We start from the raw sequence: 25,119 nt of genomic DNA on the forward strand, positions 1-25,119 counted from the left end.
GTGTAGTGAGACCAGTTACAAAGCTGCATGCCTATCTGCTAGTCACGCCATTGACATTGACTCGCTTTCTGGACTGAGCGATTTTCAGCTCGTACCTGAATTCAGTCTCTCTCTCTCTCTGCTTGTCCATCAAACTCACTTAAGATTGGCAGATGCCGGAGATACATACACAGTGTATACATTGTGTATGTGTTGCCAATCGCAAGTAAATCGCATCTCAACAGATCCAGAGTCTCATTGAGAACGTGCCTTTTCATTGATAACCAATTTCCTCTTTCCCTGATCCAACATTTGTAAAGGTAGAATTCTAATTTTCTCAATCCCCAATTTTCCCAATCGCCATTCTGGGACACATCTGCCTTTGATGAATAATTGGAATAGTGGATCTTCCACCTTTGGCCCTCTCCCCATCCCTTCTCTCCCTGCCCTGCCGTGACCAGATCTGACCCTCGGCTCAGGAACCGATCTCCGAGCTACAAGCTGGGGGCATTATTTGGTCGTTTTCTATAATTATAACAGTCTGGTCCCTGGGCAGAAAGCATAGAACAGATGTGTTGTGCAAATTGGAGCGTGCGATGATACGGAGACAGTACACGAGAACCTCTCCGGGCGTGTGGGGAGAGAGGAACTTATTTCAGACTCTGTAGACTCACTGGATTTGCCGACACGTTACTGATTTCTGTTTTGCATTTTTAAAAAAATATGTATTTGAAAAAATTGGGTTGGTTGGGGGGGGGAAATTAAATCTTGAGCAGAAAGCAGATGGCGAATTAGAATGACCTTCGACTTTGATAAATGATCGGTGGGGTGGGGGGGTTAGTGGGGCAGGACACCTTGTAAGCCTTTAACATTAGTAGGACCAACCGACTGACCGAATAATTGCCCAACCAAGCTGCATTACTACCAAAGTCCAGGTTGGCCGAATGCCCACCCGTCCGCTCTCACCCGAAAATTGCGACCGGAACTAACTGCTGGGACGATTTTGCCCTTTTTCTTGACTGGATTTCTTAATTAAGAAATCTGTTAAGAAATCGTGCATAATTGACCCTGGCCTACTTCTTCAGTTCAATAGATCTCTTGATCGCTGTCCAGAGAGATATCCCACCCTCAACCCCCGGAGATTGGGAGAATAAAGGGTCAGACTCCACTGTGATGTTCCCCTCTGTGGTGTCTCTTTTTGATTGTATGTGTGTGTGTGTCTCTCTTTCTGTGTGACTGTATCTCTCTCTGCCCCCCACCCCCCTCTCTCTCTGTCTCTGTGTGTGCGGTTCTCTCTCCATCTTTCTGCGTGTGCATGTCTTTCTCTCTCTCTGACTGTATGTGTGGTGCGTGTGTGTCTTTGTCCTGTCTCTCTTTGTCTCTCTTTGACGCGCTCTCTGTCTGTCTGTCTGTCTGTCTGTCTCTTTCTCTCTCTCTCTCTTGGCAGCTGTGGAATGTCAAAAGTTTCCTCCATCTGCATCTCTTGAAAGTAGATTAACAAATTGGCCAATGATCAATATCTCTGTCCCTCTCTCTGTCTCTCTCTCTCTTTTATCACTCAATCTCTCTCGGTCTCTATCTTTCTCTGTCTCTATTTCTCTCGGTCTCTCTCTCTCTGAGTCTGTCTCTCTCTCTCTCTGTATCTTGCTCTTTCTGTCTTTCTCCCTCTCTTTCTCTATCTTGTCTCTCTCTGTCTATCTCTCTATCTCTCTCTCTGTATCTATCACTCTCTGTCTCTTTCTCCCTCTCACTCCATGTGTCTCTCTCTTTGGCAGCTGTGGAATATCAAATGTTCTCTTCATCTGCATCTCCTGAAAGTAGGTTAACAAATTGGCCAATGATCAGCTCCTTGGGGTATGGTCTCGTGTAGTTGTCACGCTGCCAGCCTCTTGCACAGTTTCTCCCATTATCTTGCTTGTCTCCATGGCCAACGCTCTCTAACCCCCTTCCCCTCCTGTCCCCCCCTCCAGCAACAACAACTCTGCTCTGAATCTGACCCAAGTTATGCAACATGCGCTCGTAATTTAACCCTTTAACCCCTGGTATCATCATTGAGTTTAAACCGGCTGATCTGATGCTCCTTCCAATTTACCCCAATTTGCGGATGGGAGAGGGGAGGGGAAGGCGAGGGGGGGGGGATGTGTGTGGGAGAGACAGAGAATGAGAAGGAGGTCTTCACCATCTGATCTCAGTCACGGATGTCGCAAATGCTGCAAAATCCAGGGACCAAGCGCTGGCGGAAATAGCGCTTGGGAATACAGGACTCAACATTAATAATGGACATCCTGCACCGGCGTTCCAGAGCGTGATCCTGTTGGAAGCTTGACTTGTTTCCACAGCCCTGGTTTAGTGTGTTAATTTGGTGCGTGTTCCCACCCATTAATTTTTCACGAGGAAGCTCATCAATGATTTACCGCCCCGCAACTTCCACACTTGCGCTTCTTGTTTGCAGCCATCTCCAATCTCCAAATTGTATTGTGCCTCGGGCTCCCTGGGCTTCACCTCTTCTTTGCTAAATGTAGCCACTGGGCTTGTTGCTCCCACTGGATCTTAAAGCAGCGATTTCGCTCGTCAGCCGTCAGCACATAAGAGTATTCTGTTTGGTGTTGTGGCTTGTTACAGCGCTCTCACCTGGCGTCTAACCCAGATTAGAAACCACGACTCACTCTCTCTCTCTCTCTCTCTCTCTCTCTCTCTCTGTCATACACACACTGTGTGCGCAAGCATCTCTCTCTGGGTCTCTCTCACATCTCCCTGTGTCTCTCTCTCTCTCTCACTGTGTCTATCAAACACTGCGTATTTCTCTTTCAATGTACCTGTGTGTCGCTCTCTCTCTTTCTCATTGCGTATGTATTCCTCTCAGCCTCTGTCTTTTTCTGTGCCTCTCTCTCACTGTGTGCATCTCTCGATATAAAAATAGATTGTGCTAAAAATATCCCCATCGAAAAGTTACAAGAGGAGGAGGCCATTCAGCCTGTTATTTCGTGTAACTCACTCCTCTAACAGTTGAGTGACTTGTGGGGGGGACAGTAATTTGCTCTGTAACCTGGGACTGAAGAATTTGGGGGGAGGGGGCAGAGGGGGGGAAATGGAGATATCGAATCATGGGCTGTGCGTTCTACTCCTGTTACCAGCGATTTCCTGAAAGTGACCTCAGCCATTGTCACTTTCCAACAAAATTCCGTCTCAACAAACCCTTGTACCACTTAGTGGAGAAAAGTGTTGGATTCCCAGATGTCCGGTGGGAATGATGCTAACATCGCTCCTATCCCTGATGAAATCCCTCCCTTCGAAAAAACATGCGGTCACTCAATCTACAGCTGTTTGTGGGGACACTGCTGGGTAATTGGCCTCTGCGTTTCACCCACAAAATACACAGTCACTCCACTTCACAGCATGTTCTGCGAAGCTCTTTGAGACGTCTCGAAGAAGTGATAAAGCGCTGTATCAAATGCAAGGATTATTATAACATTAGTGTTGCCGCACTACAGTAACGTGCAGGGACCCACACACTCGCTGACATTAACACATTGCTTTCTGGGCTGCTCACAACATCCGTGTTTACTCCTCATCCATTAACTAACACAGCGCGGGAAGGGCTGCCATTCGCAACTTTGGCCCCTTCGAAAGAGTCGTTGATAACGAAGTCTCCTCCGTCCCTCAGGTTTGCTCAAGGTTACTGTTTGTGTGTGTGTGTGTGTGTGAGTGCACGGGTGTTGGGTGGGTGTATGTGTGTGTGTGTGTGTAGGTTGAGGTGTGAGTGTGTGTGTGCGTTGAGTGCGTTGGTTTGCAAAACTGAAGACAGGCTCATTACACGCTGACCTTTCTCTCTCCTCTCTCTCCCTCTCTATCTCTTTCTCTCTCTCGCTCTCTCTCTGTCTCCCCTGCTCCGCAGATCAAACAAGTCTTGGGATTAAAAGGACTTTTCCACAGAAATCCAAAGCAGTCCTCGCTGGACGGCCATGTTGCTGTTCTTCTCGCCCGCAAACACTCCTTTAACAGTCACCTCCTGCGCCGGACAGCCAGCGCTCCGGCCAAGGGCCAACAAAAGAGCAAGAAGGGCTTCCCAGAGATCGCCATCGACACCAAAGGCTACAGCTCAGAAGGAGCCAGCGAGGACCGGGGGGGCGAGGCGGAGCCCGAGCGCGCCGGGAGCGCGCCGGAATGCTCCGGGACGGCCGGCACCGACGGGGAAGCCCTCCACGGTAAGGGGGTGACGGGTCAGGGCAGAGATCACAAGTCGAGGGCAACCGGGGCGGCCAAAGGAGCGGCCTTCAGTGAGCCTCTGCGCAGAGCGAACCGCGTGCGCGCGCGGGAGCCCGAGGAGCCGCCTCGCGCCGGGGGCTTCGCTCGCTGCGCAGTCAACGGCTGCGGCCGTATCGGGGTGGCCACCAACTGCATGAAGTGCGTGGTGGGCTCCCGGGAGAGCCCGGACCTGGAGCGCAAGTGGAAGGGTCACGGCAAGGCGGGGGACGGCGGTCCGGAGCAGACGCCAGGGGAACCCTCGTCCTCCACCACCACCTCCTCCGCCGCCGCCAACGCCTCCATCTCTGCCTCCACCGTCGCCGCCTCAGAGAGGGAGAGGCTGATCGGCGCCGGGCGCAACGCCAAAGCTCACGGCAATCAACGGTGGAGGCACCAGGTCTGTCCGGGCGCCGCCTCCAGCACCGGAGACCTGGAAAACCTGGAGACTCTGAGCAGCGGCTCCTCGGAATCCGGGAGCATGGATAGCCTGGAGCTGGCGTTCCGCTGGAAGCAGCCCCCCCAGCCGCCTCCCCCCCGCCCCGGGACCCTGCAGCGGGAGATGAACACTCTCTTTGCCCAAAAAATGGAGGAAATCCGAAGCAAATCTCCCATCTTTTCCACGGGTAAGACCTGAACTGGATGGGTGGTGGCGAGGGGGGGGGGGGCGGGGATTGCGCGGAGCCCTCCCTCCTTGTCTAGTTTGTAGATCGTGTCGATCCCACACTCGCTTACCCTGCACTCCGCCAAGGCCTTGCCACCCACCCACCCCCGCCCTCGCCCCTGCCCTCGCCCAGGCCCACCAGCCTGCTCCAACCCTGGTCAGACCCTAAATATACTGCCTGGATTCACTGCCCCCAATGGATTGTCAAGGGGTCTTGTGTGTGTCTTTGTGTCTGTGTGTGTGCCGAGGGGGGGGGGGGGGTGCGGGGGAGGACAGTTGGAGTTAATTGTGAGCTTGGCTCAAAGGGCGAAATCTGCTGAGAGCAAACTATTTGCTTTGCCTTCCCCGTTCCAAGATTCTAACTATTTCCCCCCGAGAGAGAGAGCGAGGGGGGGGGGGGGGGGGCTCCTACAAAAACAGCACAAGTTAGATTAAGTAAAATATCAATGGGTGGTGGAGGGGGGGGTTAGAGGGTAAATACAGGACAATTTCCAGTGCAGGAACATGCAAAGATTTCAGACTGAGAGAGAACGGTCCCAAATACATAGGTCGGTCTGTCCCTCTTCGTAAACACACAGTAATATACACAGGACACATTGTAAGACTCTGGGTTTAACACGAGTGTGGGACCTGGCGTGTAACACGCATGTGAAACTCGGGGCGTAACATGCATGTAAGACTCAGCGCTTTGAGCCTGTTCCGCCATTCTGCAAGATCATGGCTGATCTGTACCTCAGCTCCAAATACCTGCCTTATCCCATGTCCCTTGATACCCCGACCTAACGGACATCTATCCACCACAGCCTTGAAAATGTGAATGGGTCCAACCACAATCCACAGCCTTTTGGGACAGAGAGAGAGTTCCAGATTTCCACGTGTGTGTAAAAAAAATCTACCTGATTTCACTCCTAAATAGCCTAGCTCTAATTTTAAGACGATGCCCCCACTTTGTTCCGGATCTCCCCCCTCCCCACCCGCCAGAGGAGGAAATAGTTTCTCTGCAGCTGAACTCCGAGACGATTGAGCGGTGTCCCTCTCACTGAAGTGCGTCCCTAATTCCCGTGGATTGTTTGTTATCACCATCCGTCTCCTTGTGTGTGTGTGGGTGTGTGTGTGCTCGTCTCTTTCTCATTGTGGTTTGCTCACGGGACTAATTGTTTTGCACCTTCTGCCCTAACTGCGGCACGGGCTGGGGTCTGCAGTGCACAACTGATTCGAGGACATCACTAAGGTAACTCTCTCCTCTCCCCTCGTTCTCTTCTCCTCTTCCCCCTCCTTTCCCCGGCTTCATTGAACGTGTTGGGTTTGTGTGTTATATTACGTCCCGTAATATAATCCTCACTTAGGATCCGGCGCCCTATCACGTCGTCGAGACGTCGTAAAGCGCTTTGCAGGATTGTCACTGTAAAGTGCAGCGTTCCGTGGGGGAAACGCGGCAGCCAAGTTGTGCCGAGTGACGTCCCCGCAAACGGCCACGAAATGAGAGAAGGATTGCTTTTTATCCGGGGATTGTCAGCCAAGACACCAGGAGAGAGAGAGAGAAACTCCGTCTCTTTTTTGAAGACCGCACCAGGAGCTGAGACATCGTTACCCACGGATTTGGAGGCAACTTTTACATCGATAGGAACAGGTCTAAAGTGGCGTCCGTGCCTCGTGTGGCGCAGCGCAGTCTTTAAACCGTCTCGAGAGTAACATTTTCAATGAAGTGTCGGGGACGGTAACTGCATGCCGTGTGCTGTGTGCCATGTGTGTTCTTTGTGCTGTGTGCCGTGTGTGTTAGGTACTGTGTGTGCCGTGTATCGTGTGTGCTGTGTGACGTGTGTAGGCGCCGTGGATTGTGTGACCGACTGACCGACCGACGCAACAGGCGACTTGCGCCCGTGAAGCGCTTTCTCTCCCGACAGGTTACAGGTTGATAAAGAAAACTCTCCAGTTACATAGATTTACAATAAATCTCGTGTCGTGTCCACCACCATTCTTTATACATGTGAGTGAGTGAGTGAGTGAGTGAGTGTGTGTGAGTGAGTGAGTGAGTGAGTGAGTGAGTGAGTGAGTGCGTGCGTGCGTGCGTGCGTGCGTGAGTGAGTGCGTGCGTGCGTGCGTGCCTTTGGTCATCTTCCCTCGTGTGTAAAACTAGGTTGAATTCGCGGTCTCTGACTCCTGTGTGTTTCACTGATCCCCTTTCTCCGGGCCCGAAGCTGTCGTGCGTGTTGCGTTGATGGTTTGCGCGTTTCTGTCTCTCCTCAGACGCTGAGCAGTGCCCAGCGCCGGGCAGCCCGACACCCGCCCTGGAGACCATCAGCGAGGAATCCACACTCCCGGCAGAGAAACCCGGCGCTGCCCTCGGCTCCCGCCGGACGGACGGATTTTCCGGGGAAAACCACTGCCGCTCGGGAGAGCCGGGAGCCACGCATGGTGCCACGGACTCCGGCTGTCCGGAGCCAGCGGGGAACGGGGACGCGATCCTGGGCGCTGAGGGCGCAGAACCGGCGGGAGAGGAGGCCGCGGGAGAGCGGGTCCCGGAAGATCTTGGGAAAGTTGGAGCCGGAGTCAGAGTCGGACCAGACGGACTGCGCCGACCGGCCGACCACCCGGAGGAGACAAGCGCGGGGTGCGAATCTCCCCCGGCAGCGCCCGGCGGGGCCGCTGCCGTTAACGGCGGCGACGAGGCGGCGGTCGCTTTGGCGCCGGCTCCCGTTTCCGAGCCACGACTCTCCGGCGGTCTCGGAGGCACCCCCAGTTGCCAGGCCAGGAGGGATGTCCGCTTGGTGCCCAGCCGGCGTCGAGCCTCCATGCCGAACCCCGCCGAACTCTACCCCTCCCCGGTGCCGGCCGTCGTCTCCGACGTGACGGTAAATGACCGGATTTGGTGCAAGCTGGAGCCAGGCAGCCACCGGGACAGCATGTCCTCCTCCTCCAGCATGTCCTCCAACGACACCGTCATCGACCTCTCCTTGCCCAACCTGGCCAGGAAGAGCCTGTGCGACCTGCAGGCCGCCTGCCTGCGGGGAGGTGGCGGGGACGGGGGGGGAGAGGCGCTGATGGACCCCGGGTCTCGGGGCCAGATGCACAGCAGGGGGGTCTGCAAGAGCAAGTCCAATCCCAACCTCCGAGCCGAGGAGGGCGAGGGGGAGAGCCGGGAGACAAGCGTCTCGCCTCCTGAGACCCCACCGTCGCCCTCGGCTCTCCCCCTGGCCCTCCACCCCAGACGCCACACGTGGAACAGGCTGTACGTGGAGAGCCTGAGACCCCCGGCCTCCCCCTCTGCCTCACCCGGGCCCGCCACGGGCTCCAAGCCGCAGAGAGCGGTGCAGCCGGCAAGGAGGGTGGCCTCCGCTCCCAGCAAGTCCAAGAGCCTGGGGGACCTGACCTCTGAGGACATCGGCTGCAGCTTCCAGAGCAAGTACAAGAGCATCAGCCGCAGCTTCGTGACCGGGGCCATGAGGGAGCAACGGCGGGCGGCCGGGGGGAGGGGCAAGGCCGCCGCCGCTCGCGACGGCGATGACCTGACCGAGAGGCTCCGGAGGTTGACCAGCTTCGAGCGAGAGGACGACATCACCTCGCCCACGGCCAGGGCGGGGGGCCCGACCCCGGAGACCGAGGAGCCCGAGGACCTCAGCCCCGTCGCCATGCGCCGTTCGTCCTCCCGCAGCCAGAGCCGAGTGCGATACGTGCAAACCCGAGCCCGTCAGGCGGCTGAGAGAGAGCAGAGGCTTCGGTGTCAGAGCCTGGGCCACGCCAGCCCCCTCTTCCTGGGGCTGATGGAGGAGCGGGGTAACCCCGAGGGAGCGTGTTCCAACTCTCGCAGCGTCTGTGCCGACCTCAGCCTGGCCCCCCCCACTCTCCCCGACACACAGGGGGCCAAGGGTCCGTCAAACCTTGGGGAGGAGGGGGCTGAAGTCTTCTTCATGTTAAAACTCTGAGGCCGGGGGGGGGGGGGGGGGCTGGGGTGTTGGTGGGTGGGAGAAGGGAGAGCGGCCGTGGGGGCGCGGGGGGCGAAATAACAAAACAGTTCTCCTTGAATTTGACACCTTTCACGCCTCGAAGGACGTCTCAAAGCACTTTGCTGGATTGTTTGTATCCCGCCAGGCGCTGTGACTTGTAACGCTGTGTATTTTTGTTGACAGCCAATGTACACATAGCATCTCCGACCGCACGGCGCTCTCCTCCACCACCCCCCCCCAACACCGCACTGGACTGTGAGCTCAAAGCCTCCGATGTGGCCGCTCCAACCCACAACCGTGCGACTGAGCCAGGCTGAGAGCCAGAGGCTGAACCAAACAGCGGCATTGAGGGGCTGCGTTGAGGCTCAGAGACAGGTGGACAAACGGATCGTCTCAGGTCTCTGGGGGTGCGGGGTGGGGGTGGGGTGTGGGGGGGGCCGGGGGGAGAGGCGTTCGTGCCAATTTTTTATTTTTATTTTTTTTTGCCGTGAAATTTCACAGGAATTGCATTGGAAATGTAAAGACCAAATTTAAGTGCAAGTTTAGTTTCTTTTGTCTAAAGGCTAGAAGATTGTGTGCGGGGAGGGCTGGCGAGGGAGGGGGGAAAGCTCAACTGGAGATCTGTGCAACAGAGGGGAGGGAGTGAGTCAGTGAATGAGTGGGTGGGTGAGTGAGGAAAGGGAGGTTATCACACACCTGTCTGTCTGTCTGTCTGTCTGTCTGTTTCTCACTACCTAATGGTTACCTGAAATCAGGTCATTATTTTAAACGTTGACTGTGGAGGGATGAATGGATGGACAGACCATAAGACCCTAAGACGTAGGAGTAGGCCATTCGGCCCTCGAGCCTGCCCCCCATTTAATAAGACCATGGCTGATCTAACCTAATTGCATTTACCCGTCCTATCGCCATATCCCTTAATCCCTTTATCCTTTAGAAATCTATCAACCTCAGTCTTGAATATGTTCAAGGACTGAGCATCCACAGCCTTCTGGGGTAGAGAACTCCATAAATTCACTATCCTCTGAGTGGCGAAGTGTTTCCTCAACTCACTTCGAAAAGGCTGACCCTTAATCTTGAGACTGTGACCCCTAGTTATAGATTCTCCAACCAGGGGAAACAGTCTCACGGCATCTCCCCTGTCACAACCCTTAAGAATCGTATAGGTATAAGATCACCTCTAATTCTTCTATTTTCTAGAGAATATAGGCCTAGTGTACTCAACCTCTCCTCATAGCTCAACCCCCTCATCCCAGGAACCAACCTCGTGAATCTACGCTGCACCCCCTCTAAGGCGAGTATGTCCTTTCTTAGATAAGATCAAAACTGCGCACAATATTCCAGGTGCGGTCTCACTGAGGCCTTATACAACTGCAGCAAAACTTCCCTACTCTTGTATTCTGACCCTTTTGCAACGAACGCCAACATGCCATTAGCCTTCCTAGTTGCTTGCCGTACCTGCATACTAAATTTTTGTGACTGATGTACAAGGGCAACGCAAATCCCTCTGAACACGAACACTACCCAGTCTCTCCCCCTCTAGAAAATAATCCGCTTTTCTATTTTACTACAAGACAGAAGAATTTACATTTTTCCAACAAAAATCCCACGTTCGATTTTTAAACGTTTGGGGAAAATAAACTGGCCTTGGGCCTCTTTTTTATTCTCTCTCTCTCTTCCCCTGTTTCGCTAAATTCTGATTTTTGTTTTTGGGGGCTGGGCGGGGAGGGGGGGTATTTGTTAGCGTTATTTAAACGACGCGGACTGAAAAGTGAGCTGATATATATGTGTATTTTGGCAGTGGGGGACGTGTGTTAAAATGCTCAAGGCCACACAGCTCTGTATTGTACATCTGTCTGTTCACTGGTCTGTCCCTCTCAGGTTCATAGTTCACAACTCCGCTGTTGGAGCATTTAGTTTTCATTTTGTTTCTGCGACTCAGAGATGGGTTCAACATTTCGGGGGGGGGAGGGTGTTGGAGGGGCTATGTAAATCAGTCCTAGGCAAGTGCCAGGGACAAAAAGGTTAAATATTTCAACGGCACACAACAAAACCCTGCATAAAATATTATAATTCGCAGGTAGAGAGAATTTTTAGTCCATTACATTTGCATCGTTGTTATATTTCGGTTCGGGGTGGGGGGGGGGGGGGAGGGCGGGAGGGAGGAGGAAAGATGGTGGTTACTTACTCTGTGCACCTTTTAAATAATTCCAACAATGCGCTGCCCATCCATAATGATGATGTGATGAATTAATTGAATCCGTGGTGTGCTTGTAAGATTTTCCGGAGTGTAATATTTAATCTTTTTTAAAAGAAAAAAATCTTGCCGTCCATTAAGGAGCAAATTCCTCGGTGTGTGTGTTTGTGTGTGTGTGTGAGTGTGTGCGCACGTCAATGGTTTTGTGGGTGGGGGAGGGTGGCTGAATTATTTTTCAACGGTTGGCTTTTTTAATGTAAATATCGATATTAAGAAAATAAACTACCGACAAAGGAAAAAAAAAGCAGTATTCTGCAGTGTGTGTGTGTGTGTGTGTGGAGGGTGGGGGGGGGGGCTTGGCTGGGGGGGTGGTTGGGGTTTAGTAATATTTAATGCAAAAACTATGATTTTTCCATGTAAATTAACCCACACACTGAGACCACCTTGTAAAAATTATCCCGACCCCCACTCAGGAACGGTGATGGTTTTCACACCGTGTATGTGTGTGTGTGTGTCTGTGTGTATGTGTGTGTCTGTGTGTGTGTGTGTGTCTGTGTGTGTGTGAACGCGTGCGCGCGCGTTACCCCTCACTTTGATTCTCTGCACATTATAAAAACGCTGTTTGTAATTTAACTTCGGTTTCATTGGAATAAAACAAAAACAGACTTGATTGGATTCTGGTTTTGATGTTGATTTGATTTGATTTGAAGGTAAATCAAACACGCGTTGGATTCCCGTGGCTTGTTATTACGTTGGGATGGGCAGGGATCGTTCAGCTGTGTAAATCCCACCCCCGTCGCAGGTTTCTAGAGTAACTCGCTCGTACCACAGGGTGGTATAGAGACATCTCCCCCCCACTCCCATCCAACCCCTTCTCTCTCTCTCTCTCTCTCTCTCTCCCCTGTCTCTTTGGGGAAGGGGAGATAAGCAGACTCTCTTCAAAGCTGAACTGGCTCCGAGGTGACATGTTTGGCAACGGAATGTCGAGATCGAGCCAACCCTCTGTGCCAGACCCTATTAGTCAGGTCCTGAGCCAGGCAGGTCCGCAGTATTCCAGGGCACTGCCCAGCCTGGCTCGTTGGCAGGACCTGGAAGGGCAGACCAGTAGCTGGGGGAGGGGGGAAACAGGGAATCATCCTTCTCAGCTCCTGTTAATCCTGCAGCCAAAGCGCTGATGGGTAGGGTGGTGCGAGCCGGACAAGCAGCGGGAAAGCTTGCCAGACAGTGATATCAATGGCAGGCTCTGCTGTTTTAGCTGGTTTGACTCCAGCAGTTACCCCAACGCAGGCTCTGGGTTTCCCAAGCCTTGGCTCTCGCCAACCTGCGCCTAATACTTTCCAGAATTAGATACGCTGAATGCGTCCCTCCAGGGGGAGAGAGAGAGAGAGAGAGAGAGAGCGTATTCCATTCGAAAAATCTATCTCTGGGATTTCCTTGTGTAGGTGGGATGCGTGGAATTCTCAGTTTGGTTCAGATACACAGGTCCTGCGTGAAGGGCGCTATATAAATACAAGTTGTTGTTGTTGTCTCTTGCTCGCTCGCGCGCTCTCTCTCTCTCTCTCTTTCTTTCTCTCTGTCTCTCTTCCCCCTCCTCGGGGTGAACAAACAGGAATCGATGGCAGAGATTGGCGAGCTGCGACGGTAACTAACGGTGATGTGAGAGGCCGCCCTCTCCCTTTCCCCAGCGCCGTCCGTGCCAGTCCGCGGGCCCTCACTCCCAGTGAGTGAGAGGCCCCAGGGCTCCCGAGTCGTCGCCAAGGAAACTGACACCAAGACCCTCGCCACGCACAGCCCTGTGTCGCCGCACAAACACCCCTCAGCCTGGACACTGGGAAGAAAATGTTCCTTGCCATCGCCTGCAACAAAAGCCTCATTCATTCATCGCCATTTCTGGAACCTTCCATCAAATGCTGTCCCTCATTGCATTGTGAGCCAATGACAGCTCTTGAGATGAGTTGGGTTTTTGTCTGGCCCTCTTTCTTTGTTCGTTTCCACACACACAAAAAAATGGCCTTTTTCCTTTCCCCCAATTTGTCTTTGCCGGGGATGTTGGGTTTTTTTTTCGCGAGAAAGAGAGAGACAGGAGTTTTTTTGTGTGTGTTTTTTCATAGAATCGTAAGAATCCTACAGCACAGAAGGAGACCCTTCGGCCCATCGTGCCTGTGCTGCCTCTTTGAAAGAGCTACCAACAAGTCCCACTCCCCCGATCTCAGCCGGTAGCCCTGCACATTTTTCCTTCTCATGTACTTATCCAATTCCCTTTTCAAAACTATTATTGAATCTGCTTCCACCACCCTCGCAGGCAGTGCATTCCAGACCGTACCAACTCTCTTGTATAAACATTTCTCCTCGCCTCCCCTCCGGTTCTTATGTCAATTATCTTACATTTTTTATGTGGGTTATTTTTTCACACAAATTTGTGGATTCCGTGCCCCTCAAATTGAGCGCTGCTCCCAGCCAGGAATCCGAACCCTTCACCCCCCCACCCACACACACACACACTTTGTTTGCAGTTCTTCCCCACGTCTAATTCTTCCCCTGTCCAATTCCTTGACTGTCCCGGTGCCTTGGGACGTATACACCTGATGAGGAAGGCGCTATACACATGTGATTTGTTGTTGTTGTTCTCGGACAGACTCCAGGAAGTGTGCCCTTTGCGCCAACTAGGGACGGACTCCCCAGGAATGGGGGGGGTGGTGGGGGAAGATTCTGGAAGGGAGGGACTTCTGCACACGAACCTCTCTTGCAGATTAGGTCCGCTGTGTAAACGTTTCTTCATCGCAAAAGATCCGCCCGTGTGTGTGTGTGTTTGGGGGCTGGGTGGGGTGGGGAGGTACAGGACATAGGGAGAGAGCTGGGAAGTGGGTGGGTGGGGGGGAAGTAGAAATGAGCTGCAGGAGTTAACTCTGTGGACAAACGTTCTGTTTGCAAAGCTGCTCAGAGGGGATTTAGAGCGAGCATCAATTAATGGGCTTTCAGGCCAAAGCGCTTGGCTAAGGGCACATTGCAATGCTGTTGCCAAGGGCTGAGATGGAGGAAACTGGTCACTTGCGAAACAAAGACTGAGCACAATGTGGACCGGAGCCAAACTCTGTAAACAACTGAACTCGTGATTCAAGGGTTAGGAGTTTAAGGTCCTGTGTGACCGATCTTCACACAGCCGCTCCGTGTACAGCAATAATGAATTAGTTCATTAATAAATAATAGTAATAATAATCCTCGCATTTGATATTACTCCTTATCACGTCGTCGAGACGTCTCAAAGCGCTTCACAGGATATACTGTGAAGTAGAGTGACTGTTTTGTGGCCAAGGCACACAGCAGTGACCCACAAACAGTCGTGGATTGAGTGACTGAATTATTATTATTATTATTTTTATTTTCACTTGAGGGATTATTACCCCCGGAAGCGATCTGCCAATCGACAAACAACCAGGTTCCTTTTTACTGCACGGTAAACAGAGGAGTGGAGTAAGGAAATTTTACCCCACCAGTGAATTGAACCTGAGTCCTCTTGCTTGTGAGGTGAGTAAACTAAGCAGTATACTACAGGACTCTACAATTACATTTATCTTAATGCCTCTCATGTTGGGAGGATGTCCCAAGGAGCTGGACAGGGAAGGTGTGCAGGTAGTGGGTGGGGTGGGGGGTTGAAATTTAATACAGGACCTTTTGCGTTGAGAGGACATGTCAAAGCACTTCACAGAATATATTGTAAAGTGAATGGACTGTATATTTTGTGGGCAAAACTCAGCAGTCAATTGAGTATACTAATTGCAAACTGGTGTGGATTCTGTGACAAAAATAAATTTTCTTAAACTTTTTTTGGAGGGATTATTACTCCCCGGAAAAGTGATCCGCCAATTGACTAACATCCGGGTTCCTACTTACTGCTGGGAGTAAACAGAGGTGTGGAGAGTAAGGAAACTTGCCCAACGTTTCACCCTGCCCGGGAACTGAACCCAGGTCCTCGTGCTTGTGAGCCGAGTGCTCTAACCACTAAGCTACAGGACTCCACAAAGTATCCAGAATGGCTAAGCCACGAATACAGGAATTGCCTTTTTTTCTAGGAAAACTGTTGGTCACTAATGTTTCTCAGCCAAAGACCTGTTTGGTTCGAGACATGGGACTTGGAGTGGGAAACATTCCTGCTGCAAACTAAGTGGACTCTTGGGGTGAGCGAGCGGGGATGGGGGCGATAATTTAAGTCACAAGGCTTGTCCTCTTGCCAGCTGGAAGCGGGGCTCCAGAAATACATGGTGAGCACAGAGGGAACAACTCTGAATTCACTCTCATCCCGTGATCTGGCTTTCTTCCTCACCAGGATTGCTTTCTTCCACATCCATGCTCGCCTCCAACCATATCGCAACGCAACTGAGACCTTTGTCCACACGTCTGTCAACTCCCGCCCCAACTACTTTCAATGCCCTCCTCGCCACTCTCCCCAGCTCCACTACCCACAAACTACAACTGATTCAGAACTCCTCTCACCCGCTGTACACTCCGTGCCCTCATCACACCAATCCTCGCCAGGCTCCCTATCACAGAATGGATTGATTTTGAGATCCTCTCACTCGTCTACAAATCCCTTCGTGCCCTGGCACCTCCCTACCTCTCTGACCTGCTTATTCCCCATTTCACTACTGTCCGCTTTCGCTCGGCTGGCTGTGGCCTCCTGCTCGTCCCTCATCCCTTGCACGCCACCATCGGCAGCCGTGCTTTCAGCCATTACGCCCCGAAGCTTTGGAACTCTCTGCCTCGATCCCTCCAACTTGCCCACTCCTTCCCCTCATAACTGAAGACTTTGCTCTTCGACCGTGCGTAAGGTCATCTCCTCCCTCTCACCAGATCGGGGTCAGGCTCTGCCACTGTTAGGCGCTCCAAGATGCCACACGGTGTGAAGGGCGCTAGACAAACACAAGTTGTGTTCCAGCAATGTTATTCCATGACAGCTCAGCCAGCCTGGCTCATTGGCAGAATCGGAATGACTGGCAAGTGTAGTGACTATGTGTTTTGCAGACAAATCTGTGTAACTTCATTGGGCATGTTTCCTTAGTCCACACGCCTCTGCTTACCGAGCAGTAAGTAGGAACCTGGCTGTTAGTCGATTGCTGGGTTACTTTCTGGGGGTAATAATCCCTCCAAAAGAGAAGATGGTCATTCAATGTACGAGTGTTTGTGGGACACTGCTGTGCGGAATTGGCTGCCGCGTTTGGCTCACAAAATACACAGTCACTACACTTCACAATAAATTCTGTGAAGGGCTTTGAGACGTCTCAACGACGTGAGAAGGCGCTATATGAAATGGAAGGATTATCATTATTAATAATGCTCCCCCCCCCCCCCTCCACCCCTGTCAGAAGAACTCGTTCCTGATTAGCCTTTGCCCCGCATCCTCTCTCGCTGCCTTCGAAACACTCTTGAAAAAAAAACCTCTCCCTTTGGTGCCTTTGGTCACAACCTGTAAACGTCGCTCCCCGCTCAGGGCTCCCTACCGTCTTCGAGACCTTCACACGACATGAAAGGCGCCGCTCGAGTGTGAGTTGATGTAAACGGCTCTGAGCTAATTCATCATTTCACAGCTCAGCACAGGAACTTGCTCGTCTCTTGAGTTGCTAAGAGATGAGCAGCAGCCAACTCCACTCCTCCCAGGGATCTTGAACCCCTACCCCCCCACCCCCCACCATCCCTGCCCCCCCCCGCGCCCCTCCCCTCCCCCCAATTGTCAAGTGTGCTTCCGCCCCCTACTTAAATCTCAGCCCATCTCACAGTGTCGGACAGTCCAGGAGAGAGACACAGACAGAGAGACGGAAAGCTCACAGCCAGAGTCCGAACAAGACGAGACGAGAGAAGTAAGTGGATTCTCAAGGATTTATTTCTCAAGGATTTATTTTATTTATTGTGTTTCTGAAGCCAGTGAAACTTCCTGCTTTTTTAAATTTGATGTATATTTTTTTTTCAAAAATCCCCTTCGATCACGGTTTGAAAATACAACTTTTAAGATGATTTTTGAAATCTTTTTCTAAGTTGGTTCGCAATTCTTGGGGGGAATCCGAGACGGGGTTTACTTAAAAACCATCCCAGGGAACGCGCTCTCTCGCTCTTCCTCTCTTGCCCTTTTTCTCTCTTTCACGTTCTCTCTCTCTATCGTGCGCGCTCTCTCTCTCTTGCCCTCCCTCTCGCTTTCTCTCTCGCTCTTTCTCTCTGTTTCTCTCACGTACTCTCTCATTCTCCTTCCCTTGCTCTTTCTCTCTCTCTCTCTCTCTCTCTCTCTTCACTTAGTTTTAATTGTGTGTGTTTAAAAGTACGTGGGTAAGAAATTTCCCTCGGTCTGGGTTGATCAGTTGGGAGTCCTGTACCTTAGTGTTTAACGCTCTCACCTCGCAAGCGAGAGGACCTGCATTCGATTCCTGGCCGTGAGAAACCTTAGGCAAGTTTCCTTACTCCACACGCCTCTGTTTACCCAGCAGTAAGTTGGAACCCGGTTGTTAGTTGATTGGCGGATCGCTTTTGTGGGACACTACTGTGCGCAATTGGCTGCCGCGTTTCGCCCACAAGATATACAGATCAATTCACTCTCCAGTATATTCTGCCTTGAGACGTCTCGTAGACGTGATAAGGCGCTCTATCAAATGCAAGGATTATTATTATTATTTTAACCCTCTAATTTTCTGTAGTTTCTCAACTTTACAGGAAAGCAACTCCCAAGTGAAGATACCCCAAAAAGCTTACACCCTAAAACACTTACACGCAGACCAATGTAATTATACACAACACATAGGCAACAATCTGCATTTATACAGCGCCTTTCACGTTGGAAGGATGTCCCAAAGTGCTGAAATGATGCCAAGGCACAAGCTTTTCGCGCTTTGAAACGGTGTGATAAGGCACTATATCAAATGGGAGGATTATTATTAGTAGTAGTACACATTAACACAAATTTCCACACACTAAAACACACACACACACATTATATGCACCACACACTCGCACATACGCTCACTACCTGTTGTATTTTCTCGTTGCAGGTGCTGTGACAATGTGGACTCTGAAGGGACTGGGTCTTCTGCTTCTCATGTTGGTCATAGAACATGAAGCAGGTACCAGCCCACTGACCTCAGCGCACATCGCACCCTTATTACAGACATATTATTATAGAGGTGCTGTTCTTCCTGTGGAGCTCCATCCCAGAGCCCCTCTGACTCACTACATTGCTCTTCCCCACACCCCCACCAATCCCCATTTCAAGACCTACTTCTTCGGACTATGGTTTGGGTCACCTTTCCCAGCTCTACCCGCCCCCGTCCCCACCCCCACCCTCACACTCCCCCCACCACCCACACCCCTTCGCCATCGTCAGCAGTGTTCGGTGCTTTTGAGACGTCCTCTTGATTCGAAAGACCCTGTGTCAATGTCAATTGCATTGTGTTATTATTATACGTGTTACTACTGTACTGTATATAGACACGTCTCCACCGGTGAGCAATGCTCTCGAGTCGGGGAGACCTGTTACCAGTCTAGCCGAGACACAGGGAGGCTCAGGTAAGTTGTTGTTGTTGTTGTTGTTGACGTTGATGTTGTTGCCACTGCTGATCTGGCACTGTTCGGGCGCCAGGTTAAGTTCAGACTCTTTCTTGTGACAGGCGCTGAGAATCATCCGGGACCCTTAACACAGGTCAGTGAACCCTCCTCATCCCACATTGCAGACGCTCACCACACAGTGCAGACCCTCTGCTGCACAGATAGACACACAGGGTCCCATCCACTGGGGCCACAATAGACCCACCCAGGAGGAGAGAGGCCAACACTCTGCCACATAAGGCTTGGCTTAGTGCCCAGGAACTTGCAGGACCATGGAGGGAGGGAGGGTGGGAGGGAGGGAGAGAGGGAGGGAGGGAGCCTCTCATGACTGATGTTGGGAGAAATGGCTGCCATCGAGTTGGTTTCTGAAAAAGTCAGATCAAATGGTCATCCCTCGTCTTCCTTGAAATCTTTCGGGAAAACATTGGGAATTTTATTGGGATGAGATGAGCCAGTTCTCGGAGGGGGTTGTTCTTCCTCCCATTTCCCGATCACCGATTTTCTCTTCCCGGCTTCCTGGCAGGTGCAGAGCCGAGTCAAGAGACAGAAAAAAGAGTCAACGCTGTCAGTCACCACCATTCTGGTATGTCTGCCTGACTGTCTGTCTGTCTATCTGAGTGTCTGCCCGTCTATTGGCCCATTTCCAAAAAACGTTTCATGTCTAATAATAATTATTATCATTATCGCGAGCGAGAGGACCTGGGTTCGATACCCGGCATAGGACGAAACCTTAGGCGGATTTCCTTACTCCACGTGCCTCTGTTTACCCAGCAGTGAGTAGGAACACGGTTGTTAGTCGGTTGGCAGATCACTTTCCGGGGGTAATAATCCCTCCAAAGACAAAAAATGTTGGTCACTCAAAGCAAAGTGAGATGGGCATTGCTGTGCATAATTTGGCTGCTGCGTTTTGCCCACAAATTACACAGTGAATCCGCTTGATAGGATATTCTGTGAAGCGAGTTGAGACGTCTCAACGACGGGATAAGGCTCTAAATCAAATGCAAGGATTATTATTGTTATTATTATTATTATTGTTGTTATTATCGATCTCTCTGCCTGACAGGCGTCACCCTTCATAAGCCAGAAGGCTGGTGGTGGATTCGAAGGCTTCTGTGTGGATTTGCTGAATTTACTCTCCGAGAAGATAGGCTTCGACTATGACTTCCACCTCGTCCGAGATGGATTCTATGGCAGAAAGCTAAAAAATGGTTCATGGGTCGGGATGATAGGAGAGATCACAAGGGAGGTAAGTCCACACCCCGACCTTGATCCCCCCCTCCATCCCCCATCTCAGGTCAGACCCCACCGTCCCAGGGAGTGTTTGTTTACATGGAAGGGACGGTTGGTTGAGGCCAAGGCACTGGGCCTGGTGAGAATAGAGGAAGTGGACGGGGAGGAGTGGGGGGGGAGTGAGAGTTGGGGGGAGGAATGTAGATGAAGGGGAAGAGTGGAGGGGGTGAGCGCATGGAGGGGTAAGGAGTGGTGAAGGGGTGTGGGGGGGGAGGAGTAGGCTGAAGGTTCGCCTGAACCTTGGGTCACAGTGTGGTCAAGGTTTAGCCGTTATCCAGGCCGCCCTGACCTCTGTGTCTCGCCGGGACAGGAAGCTGACCTGGCAGTGGCCCCGCTCACCATCACGGCCATAAGGGAGAAGGATGTAACCTTGACCAAACCCTTCATGTCCATCGGCCTGAGTATCCTGCTCCGGAAAGAAGAGGTGACCCCAACCTCCGGCCTCTTCCGCTTCCTGAGCCCCTTCCCCTCGGAGACCTGGATCGGGCTCCTCATCGCCTACCTCGTCACCTGCTTCTGCCTCTTCCTGGCATCCAGGTGAGAGAGAGAACCAACCAACACGGGCGTGGTATTCGCTGCGTCTTATAATCATCAATAAATAATAATCCTTCCATTTAATATAGAGTCTCATCGTGTTGTCGAGACCCCTCAAAGCACTTCACAGAATATACTGTCAAGAGGAGTGACTGTGTATTTTGTGGGCGAAACGCGGCAGCCGATTGCGCACAGCGGCGTCCCCACGAACAGCCGTGGATCAAGTGACCGAGTGATTGTTTTTTGTGAGCGATTATTACCAGTGGAGAGTAGGGACTGTCAGACAGGACAACAGGAGAGAGACTCCCTTCTCTATCCAATAGCCTCCTCGGGATCTTTACCGTCTGCCCGAACAGGGCACAGCCAGGGAGCTCGGTTTTAAGGTACAATCGCCTATACGACAATACAGGGTTCCCTCCAGCACCGGGTTGGAAGGTCAGCCTTACTCCATCCTGTGTGGGTTACAGGCTGCAATCCAACCCAGGTGTCGGGAATCACACAACCCCAACGCCTTGGGTTTCAGACCTTTCTGTGTGCGCTGTTCACACTGAAGGTTCAACACCGCCGCCCACAGGGCATCACTGGTACTGCCACACGCTCATGGTGGGGGTTGGGGGGTGGGGGGGGGGGGACACACAAATCAGGCAGTGACAATGATGGAATCTCATCAACTCAGAAGCTCAGTCTCACCCTTTTGCCCCCACAATCGTTCATTTCATTTTCCTTTGTCAAACATTTCTCCCTTTTACTAAAAAGCCGCCACAGACTCTGTACAGTGGAGCCTTGGCTCGGCCGTTCACGGTTATGGGACGCTGCTGTGCGCCATTGGCAGCCGCGTTTCGCCCCACGTTATGTACAGTCACTACGCTTTGCAGTATATTTCTGTGAAGCGCTTTGCGACGTCTGAAACGGCGCGATATCAAATGCAACAACAAGATTCCATTTATTACAAATGCAAGGCTGATTATTACGATTACGAGGGTTTATTTCTGTTTGTCTTCCCCACAGACTGAGCCCCGATGAATGGAATGAAAACGAGGAGCACAGCAACCGTTTCTCTCTCCTCGACAGCTTCTGGTTCGGGGTGGGGGCCCTCACTCTACAAGGTAGACCCCCGGGTTAGGAGCCCAGCTGGGGCGGGAGAGCATAGACGTTTTGGGCAGTAATAATAATAATCATCCTTATTGGGTCTTGACGATGTTATGGAGCAACATATAAGGGTTGTTGACCAAAAGTGGTTGGGGGGGAAGGAGCCGGAGGGCGTGGTTGGGGGGGGGGAAGGAGCCAAAATGATCGTCCTCGCTGCCCCTGAGTTGGTGGTGAGTACCCCAATGTGTCCCTTGTGTTGCTGACAGGCGCTGGGCCCCATCCTAAGGCCGCGTCCACGCGGATCATCGGCGCTGCCTGGTGGCTGTTTGTCATTGTGCTGCTGCTTGTTTACGCCACGCGCCTGACGGCGATGCTGAGGTCAGACACTCCCAGCCCGGCCATCAACTCCTTCCAGGAGCTGTTGCAGCAGAAGGACCTCGACTACGGCACCATCAGGGGTGGCTCCACCTTCCAGTTTTTCAAGGTGCGTGGGAGGGGTCAGGGGAGGGGCAGGGGTGGGGCGGGGTAAACTCCCCCCACCCCACCCCTCGTATATACCCTGATCAGATGGATCCTTCAGTGCAGTTGGGAAAAGAGAAAGGAGTTTCTCCATCTCCCGGCTCCAATGGCCGACAATCCCTCCTCAGAATACGTTCGGTCGCTCACTTCACGACCGTTTGTGAGGACGTGGCTGTCCACAACCTGGCCGGTGAGATTCACCAATACACGGTCAGGGGCTCAATAAAATCCTGGTCAAAGCGCTTTAAGACGTCTCTCGACAGACGTGATGAGGCGCCACCAGATCATAATAGTAACAGAGATGACCAACAATGTTTTCCTCATTGACGTTTGCAGAATTCCAAAAACCCAACGTACCAGATGATCTACGACAACATGGAGCAGAAGGGGGAGTTCGTGCTGGTCTCCTCTATGACCGAGGCCATCCATCGCGTCCAGGAATCCAACTACGCCTACATTGGCGAGACATCGTCACTGGAATATGCCGTGGCTCAGCACTGTGACCTGAGAATGGCGACCGAAGTCATTGCCCTCCGAGGATATGGCATCGGAGCCACTTCCCGTGGGTTCCGCTTTCACCTTCTCCCTGAGACCCTCCTAACCCTACTCTCCCCACGCTCCACCCCTACTGATCCCAGCCTCCCCCCACCCCCACCCTGGCAACCCCCCCCAACCCCTCCCCCGCTGCTCAGGTCCAAATCCCTGACTGTCCAGTGCCTTGGGACGTCCACACACCCGCGTATTTATCCACCAGCCTTCCCACTCTGGTGGCAACGCCTGGCTGAGACGTACACGCTGGGGGTGGATGGGGGCCAGGGAGAGGAGGGGAAGTGACCCTCAGATAATTAGAGGTTCAGAGGGACATATACACACTGTCAGAATACATAAAGGAGACCCACACACACATACAGTCAGAGAGCGATACGGAACTCCACCGCTCGTTCAACCACACACAGAGTCGGAGAGAGAGACACGCACACAAAGCTGATATCCGTGCTGTCTCCATATTCACAACTAGTGTGGAGTTCAGACCGTCACATACAATCACCCCATCATCACTCTGTCTCTCTCTCCCTCTCTCTCTCTGACTCCAGGTTCTGGTTTAACCAAGAAACTGTCTGTGGCCATCCTGGAGCTGCGGGAGGCTGGTGACCTGGACAATCTGAAGGACAAGTGGTGGAAGAGGTTGTGCAGTCCCGAGGACGTAGCCCAGGGAGGACCGCTGACACCCAACCCCCTGGGCGGCCTCTTCATATTCCTGGCAGCCGGCCTGGCCGTGGCCATGGTGGTCGCTTGCACAGAGCTGGCTCTGAAGTCCAGGAAAGCTGCCGATCAGAAAAAGGTATTTTCACGTTGTTCCTGTGTGTGACAACATTGTGAGGCTTTGGAAATTTACAACAATAATAATCCTTGCAATTGTTTTCGAGACGTCTCAAAACGCTTCACAGAATATACTGTGAAAGGGATTGACTGCATATTTTGTGGACGAAACGCGGCAGCCAATTGCTCACAGCAGTATCCCACAAACAGTCGTGGGTTTGAGTGACCCAAATCACTCTTGGGAGGGATTATTTGCCCCAGAAAGTGATCCACTAATCGATTTGCAACCGGGTTCCTACTTACTGCTGTGTCATCAGAGACACGCAGAGAAAGGAAAGGTTTCATCCCGCCAGGGAATCGAACCCAGGTCCTCTCGGTTGCAAAGCGAGTGCTCTAACCACTGCAGAACTCCACTATTTTGTAGGCAATGTGCAATGAAGCAAAGACCTCCAGTTCAAATCCCACTCAACTTTCCCCCAATAACTTGTGCTCCTTCCTCCTCAGAAATCCTGCTGCAACATCTTTTCCGAGGAACTGAGCTTCCGATTCAAGGGAAAGAGCAAGGATGACACGGAGAAGAGCAAAGCCTGAAGACCGAGGCGAGGAAGGTAGCCTCTCCCAGTTTCCTCACTCTCCCAACCTATTTCCCCCTTTTCCACCCGAAACGCAAGCGGTTGGGAAAAGAATTTATCCGTAATAATTAGCAATTTTTTTTAACAAAAAATGGTATTTTTAACGTGGGAGTAAAAGTGACGGAGTTGGGAGACCATTGAGCTGTGGACAAGGGAGGGCAGGAAGAATCCTCACAGCAACTGGGACATGAAAGAGGTGAAGAATTTACGGATCCCAAGGTACAGAGGGTGAAGAGTGACGCGTTGAATGACTTTAGAATGAAGAGTGTAAGGGTTTCTTGCAATGCCAGTTGTTGAATATCACGCTCCGCACTTTAATAATCACATGCAATTCACATGTTAATCCCCGCTCATTAATCTCTGTTCTCCTTACTCACTATTACTGCACTTTTTTCACTAGTTTTGTTTGGGCTGAGACTGTTTTCATCTAATGGTGACGGGTTTTTCTAAAACAAATTTTTTTTTTTTTTTTTTTAAATCCTGTATCGCAAGCAGTTGCTTAAATAAATGACTTTAAAAGTGACAGTATTTCTTTCAGAGTTGTGCTTTGTGGTTTTTGATATCCGTAGTTCTGAAAAGCTGATGTGTTAAAAAGTCGTTTGCCTTCGAAGTCCTCCACTCTGTGACCTCGGTTGCAAATCACTGACTGCCCAGCGCCTTGGGATGTCCTCCAGCTGTGAAAGGCGCTGTGTCAATGTAATGTGTTGTTGTTTAACCCAAGTTAAGCGTATCTTAAAGATCCCACAACACCATTGCGAAAAAGAAGGGGTTTTCTTAGCGTTCTGGGCGACAATCCCACGGAATAACCGTGAGCTTACTTGACAGCAGATTGCACTGTGTGTAAATAGCTTCCACCCTTTGCCTTTGAAATCAGTCGCTGTGAGTGCGACGACATGTTTATCAGCAGAATTATCTGGCTTTCCGGCTCACTCACTCACTCACAAACCCTCAGAGCAAGTCAAGTGTCATAAAAATAAAAGATTTCATTTATTTGTAAGATTGAAAACAGTTCTTTTTCTGTGAACTGGTGCTGACGAGCCACTGTGTAACCACAGCCCCTGGGAACTTGAGGTGTTTGGGGGGTTGGGAGGGGGGTTGGGTGGGGGGTAGAGGTGACGGTATTTCTTA

The 25,119-nt window shown here is 51.7% G+C and overlaps 2 protein-coding genes across 2 annotated transcripts in view; both read left to right on the forward strand.

Moving 5' to 3' along the window:
• plch2a (phospholipase C, eta 2a) overlaps positions 1-8,808 on the forward strand; it is a 60,634-nt gene extending 51,826 nt beyond the window's left edge. Inside the window, exons 23-24 of the mRNA XM_042343801.1 lie at positions 3,875-4,184; positions 7,133-8,808. Coding sequence (XP_042199735.1) covers positions 3,875-4,184; positions 7,133-8,808 — 1,986 coding nt within the window. The remainder of the gene's footprint in view (positions 1-3,874; positions 4,185-7,132) is intronic.
• Positions 8,809-14,469: 5,661 nt separating this feature from the next.
• Positions 14,470-24,514, forward strand: LOC103184217 (glutamate receptor U1). The gene is made up of 12 exons (XM_007902112.2): positions 14,470-14,551; positions 16,798-16,878; positions 18,055-18,126; positions 18,670-18,701; positions 19,131-19,190; positions 19,671-19,853; positions 20,208-20,434; positions 21,440-21,537; positions 21,787-22,004; positions 22,376-22,601; positions 23,134-23,381; positions 23,864-24,514. Exons 3-12 carry the CDS (start codon positions 18,066-18,068, stop codon positions 23,948-23,950), a joined length of 1,440 nt encoding a protein of 479 aa, XP_007900303.2. The 5' UTR covers positions 14,470-14,551; positions 16,798-16,878; positions 18,055-18,065; the 3' UTR covers positions 23,951-24,514.
• Positions 24,515-25,119: the final 605 nt, after the last annotated feature.

The sequence above is a fragment of the Callorhinchus milii genome, unplaced genomic scaffold (genome assembly GCF_018977255.1).
Source record: "Callorhinchus milii isolate IMCB2004 unplaced genomic scaffold, IMCB_Cmil_1.0 Scaffold24, whole genome shotgun sequence".
Taxonomy (NCBI): Eukaryota; Metazoa; Chordata; class Chondrichthyes; order Chimaeriformes; family Callorhinchidae; genus Callorhinchus; species Callorhinchus milii.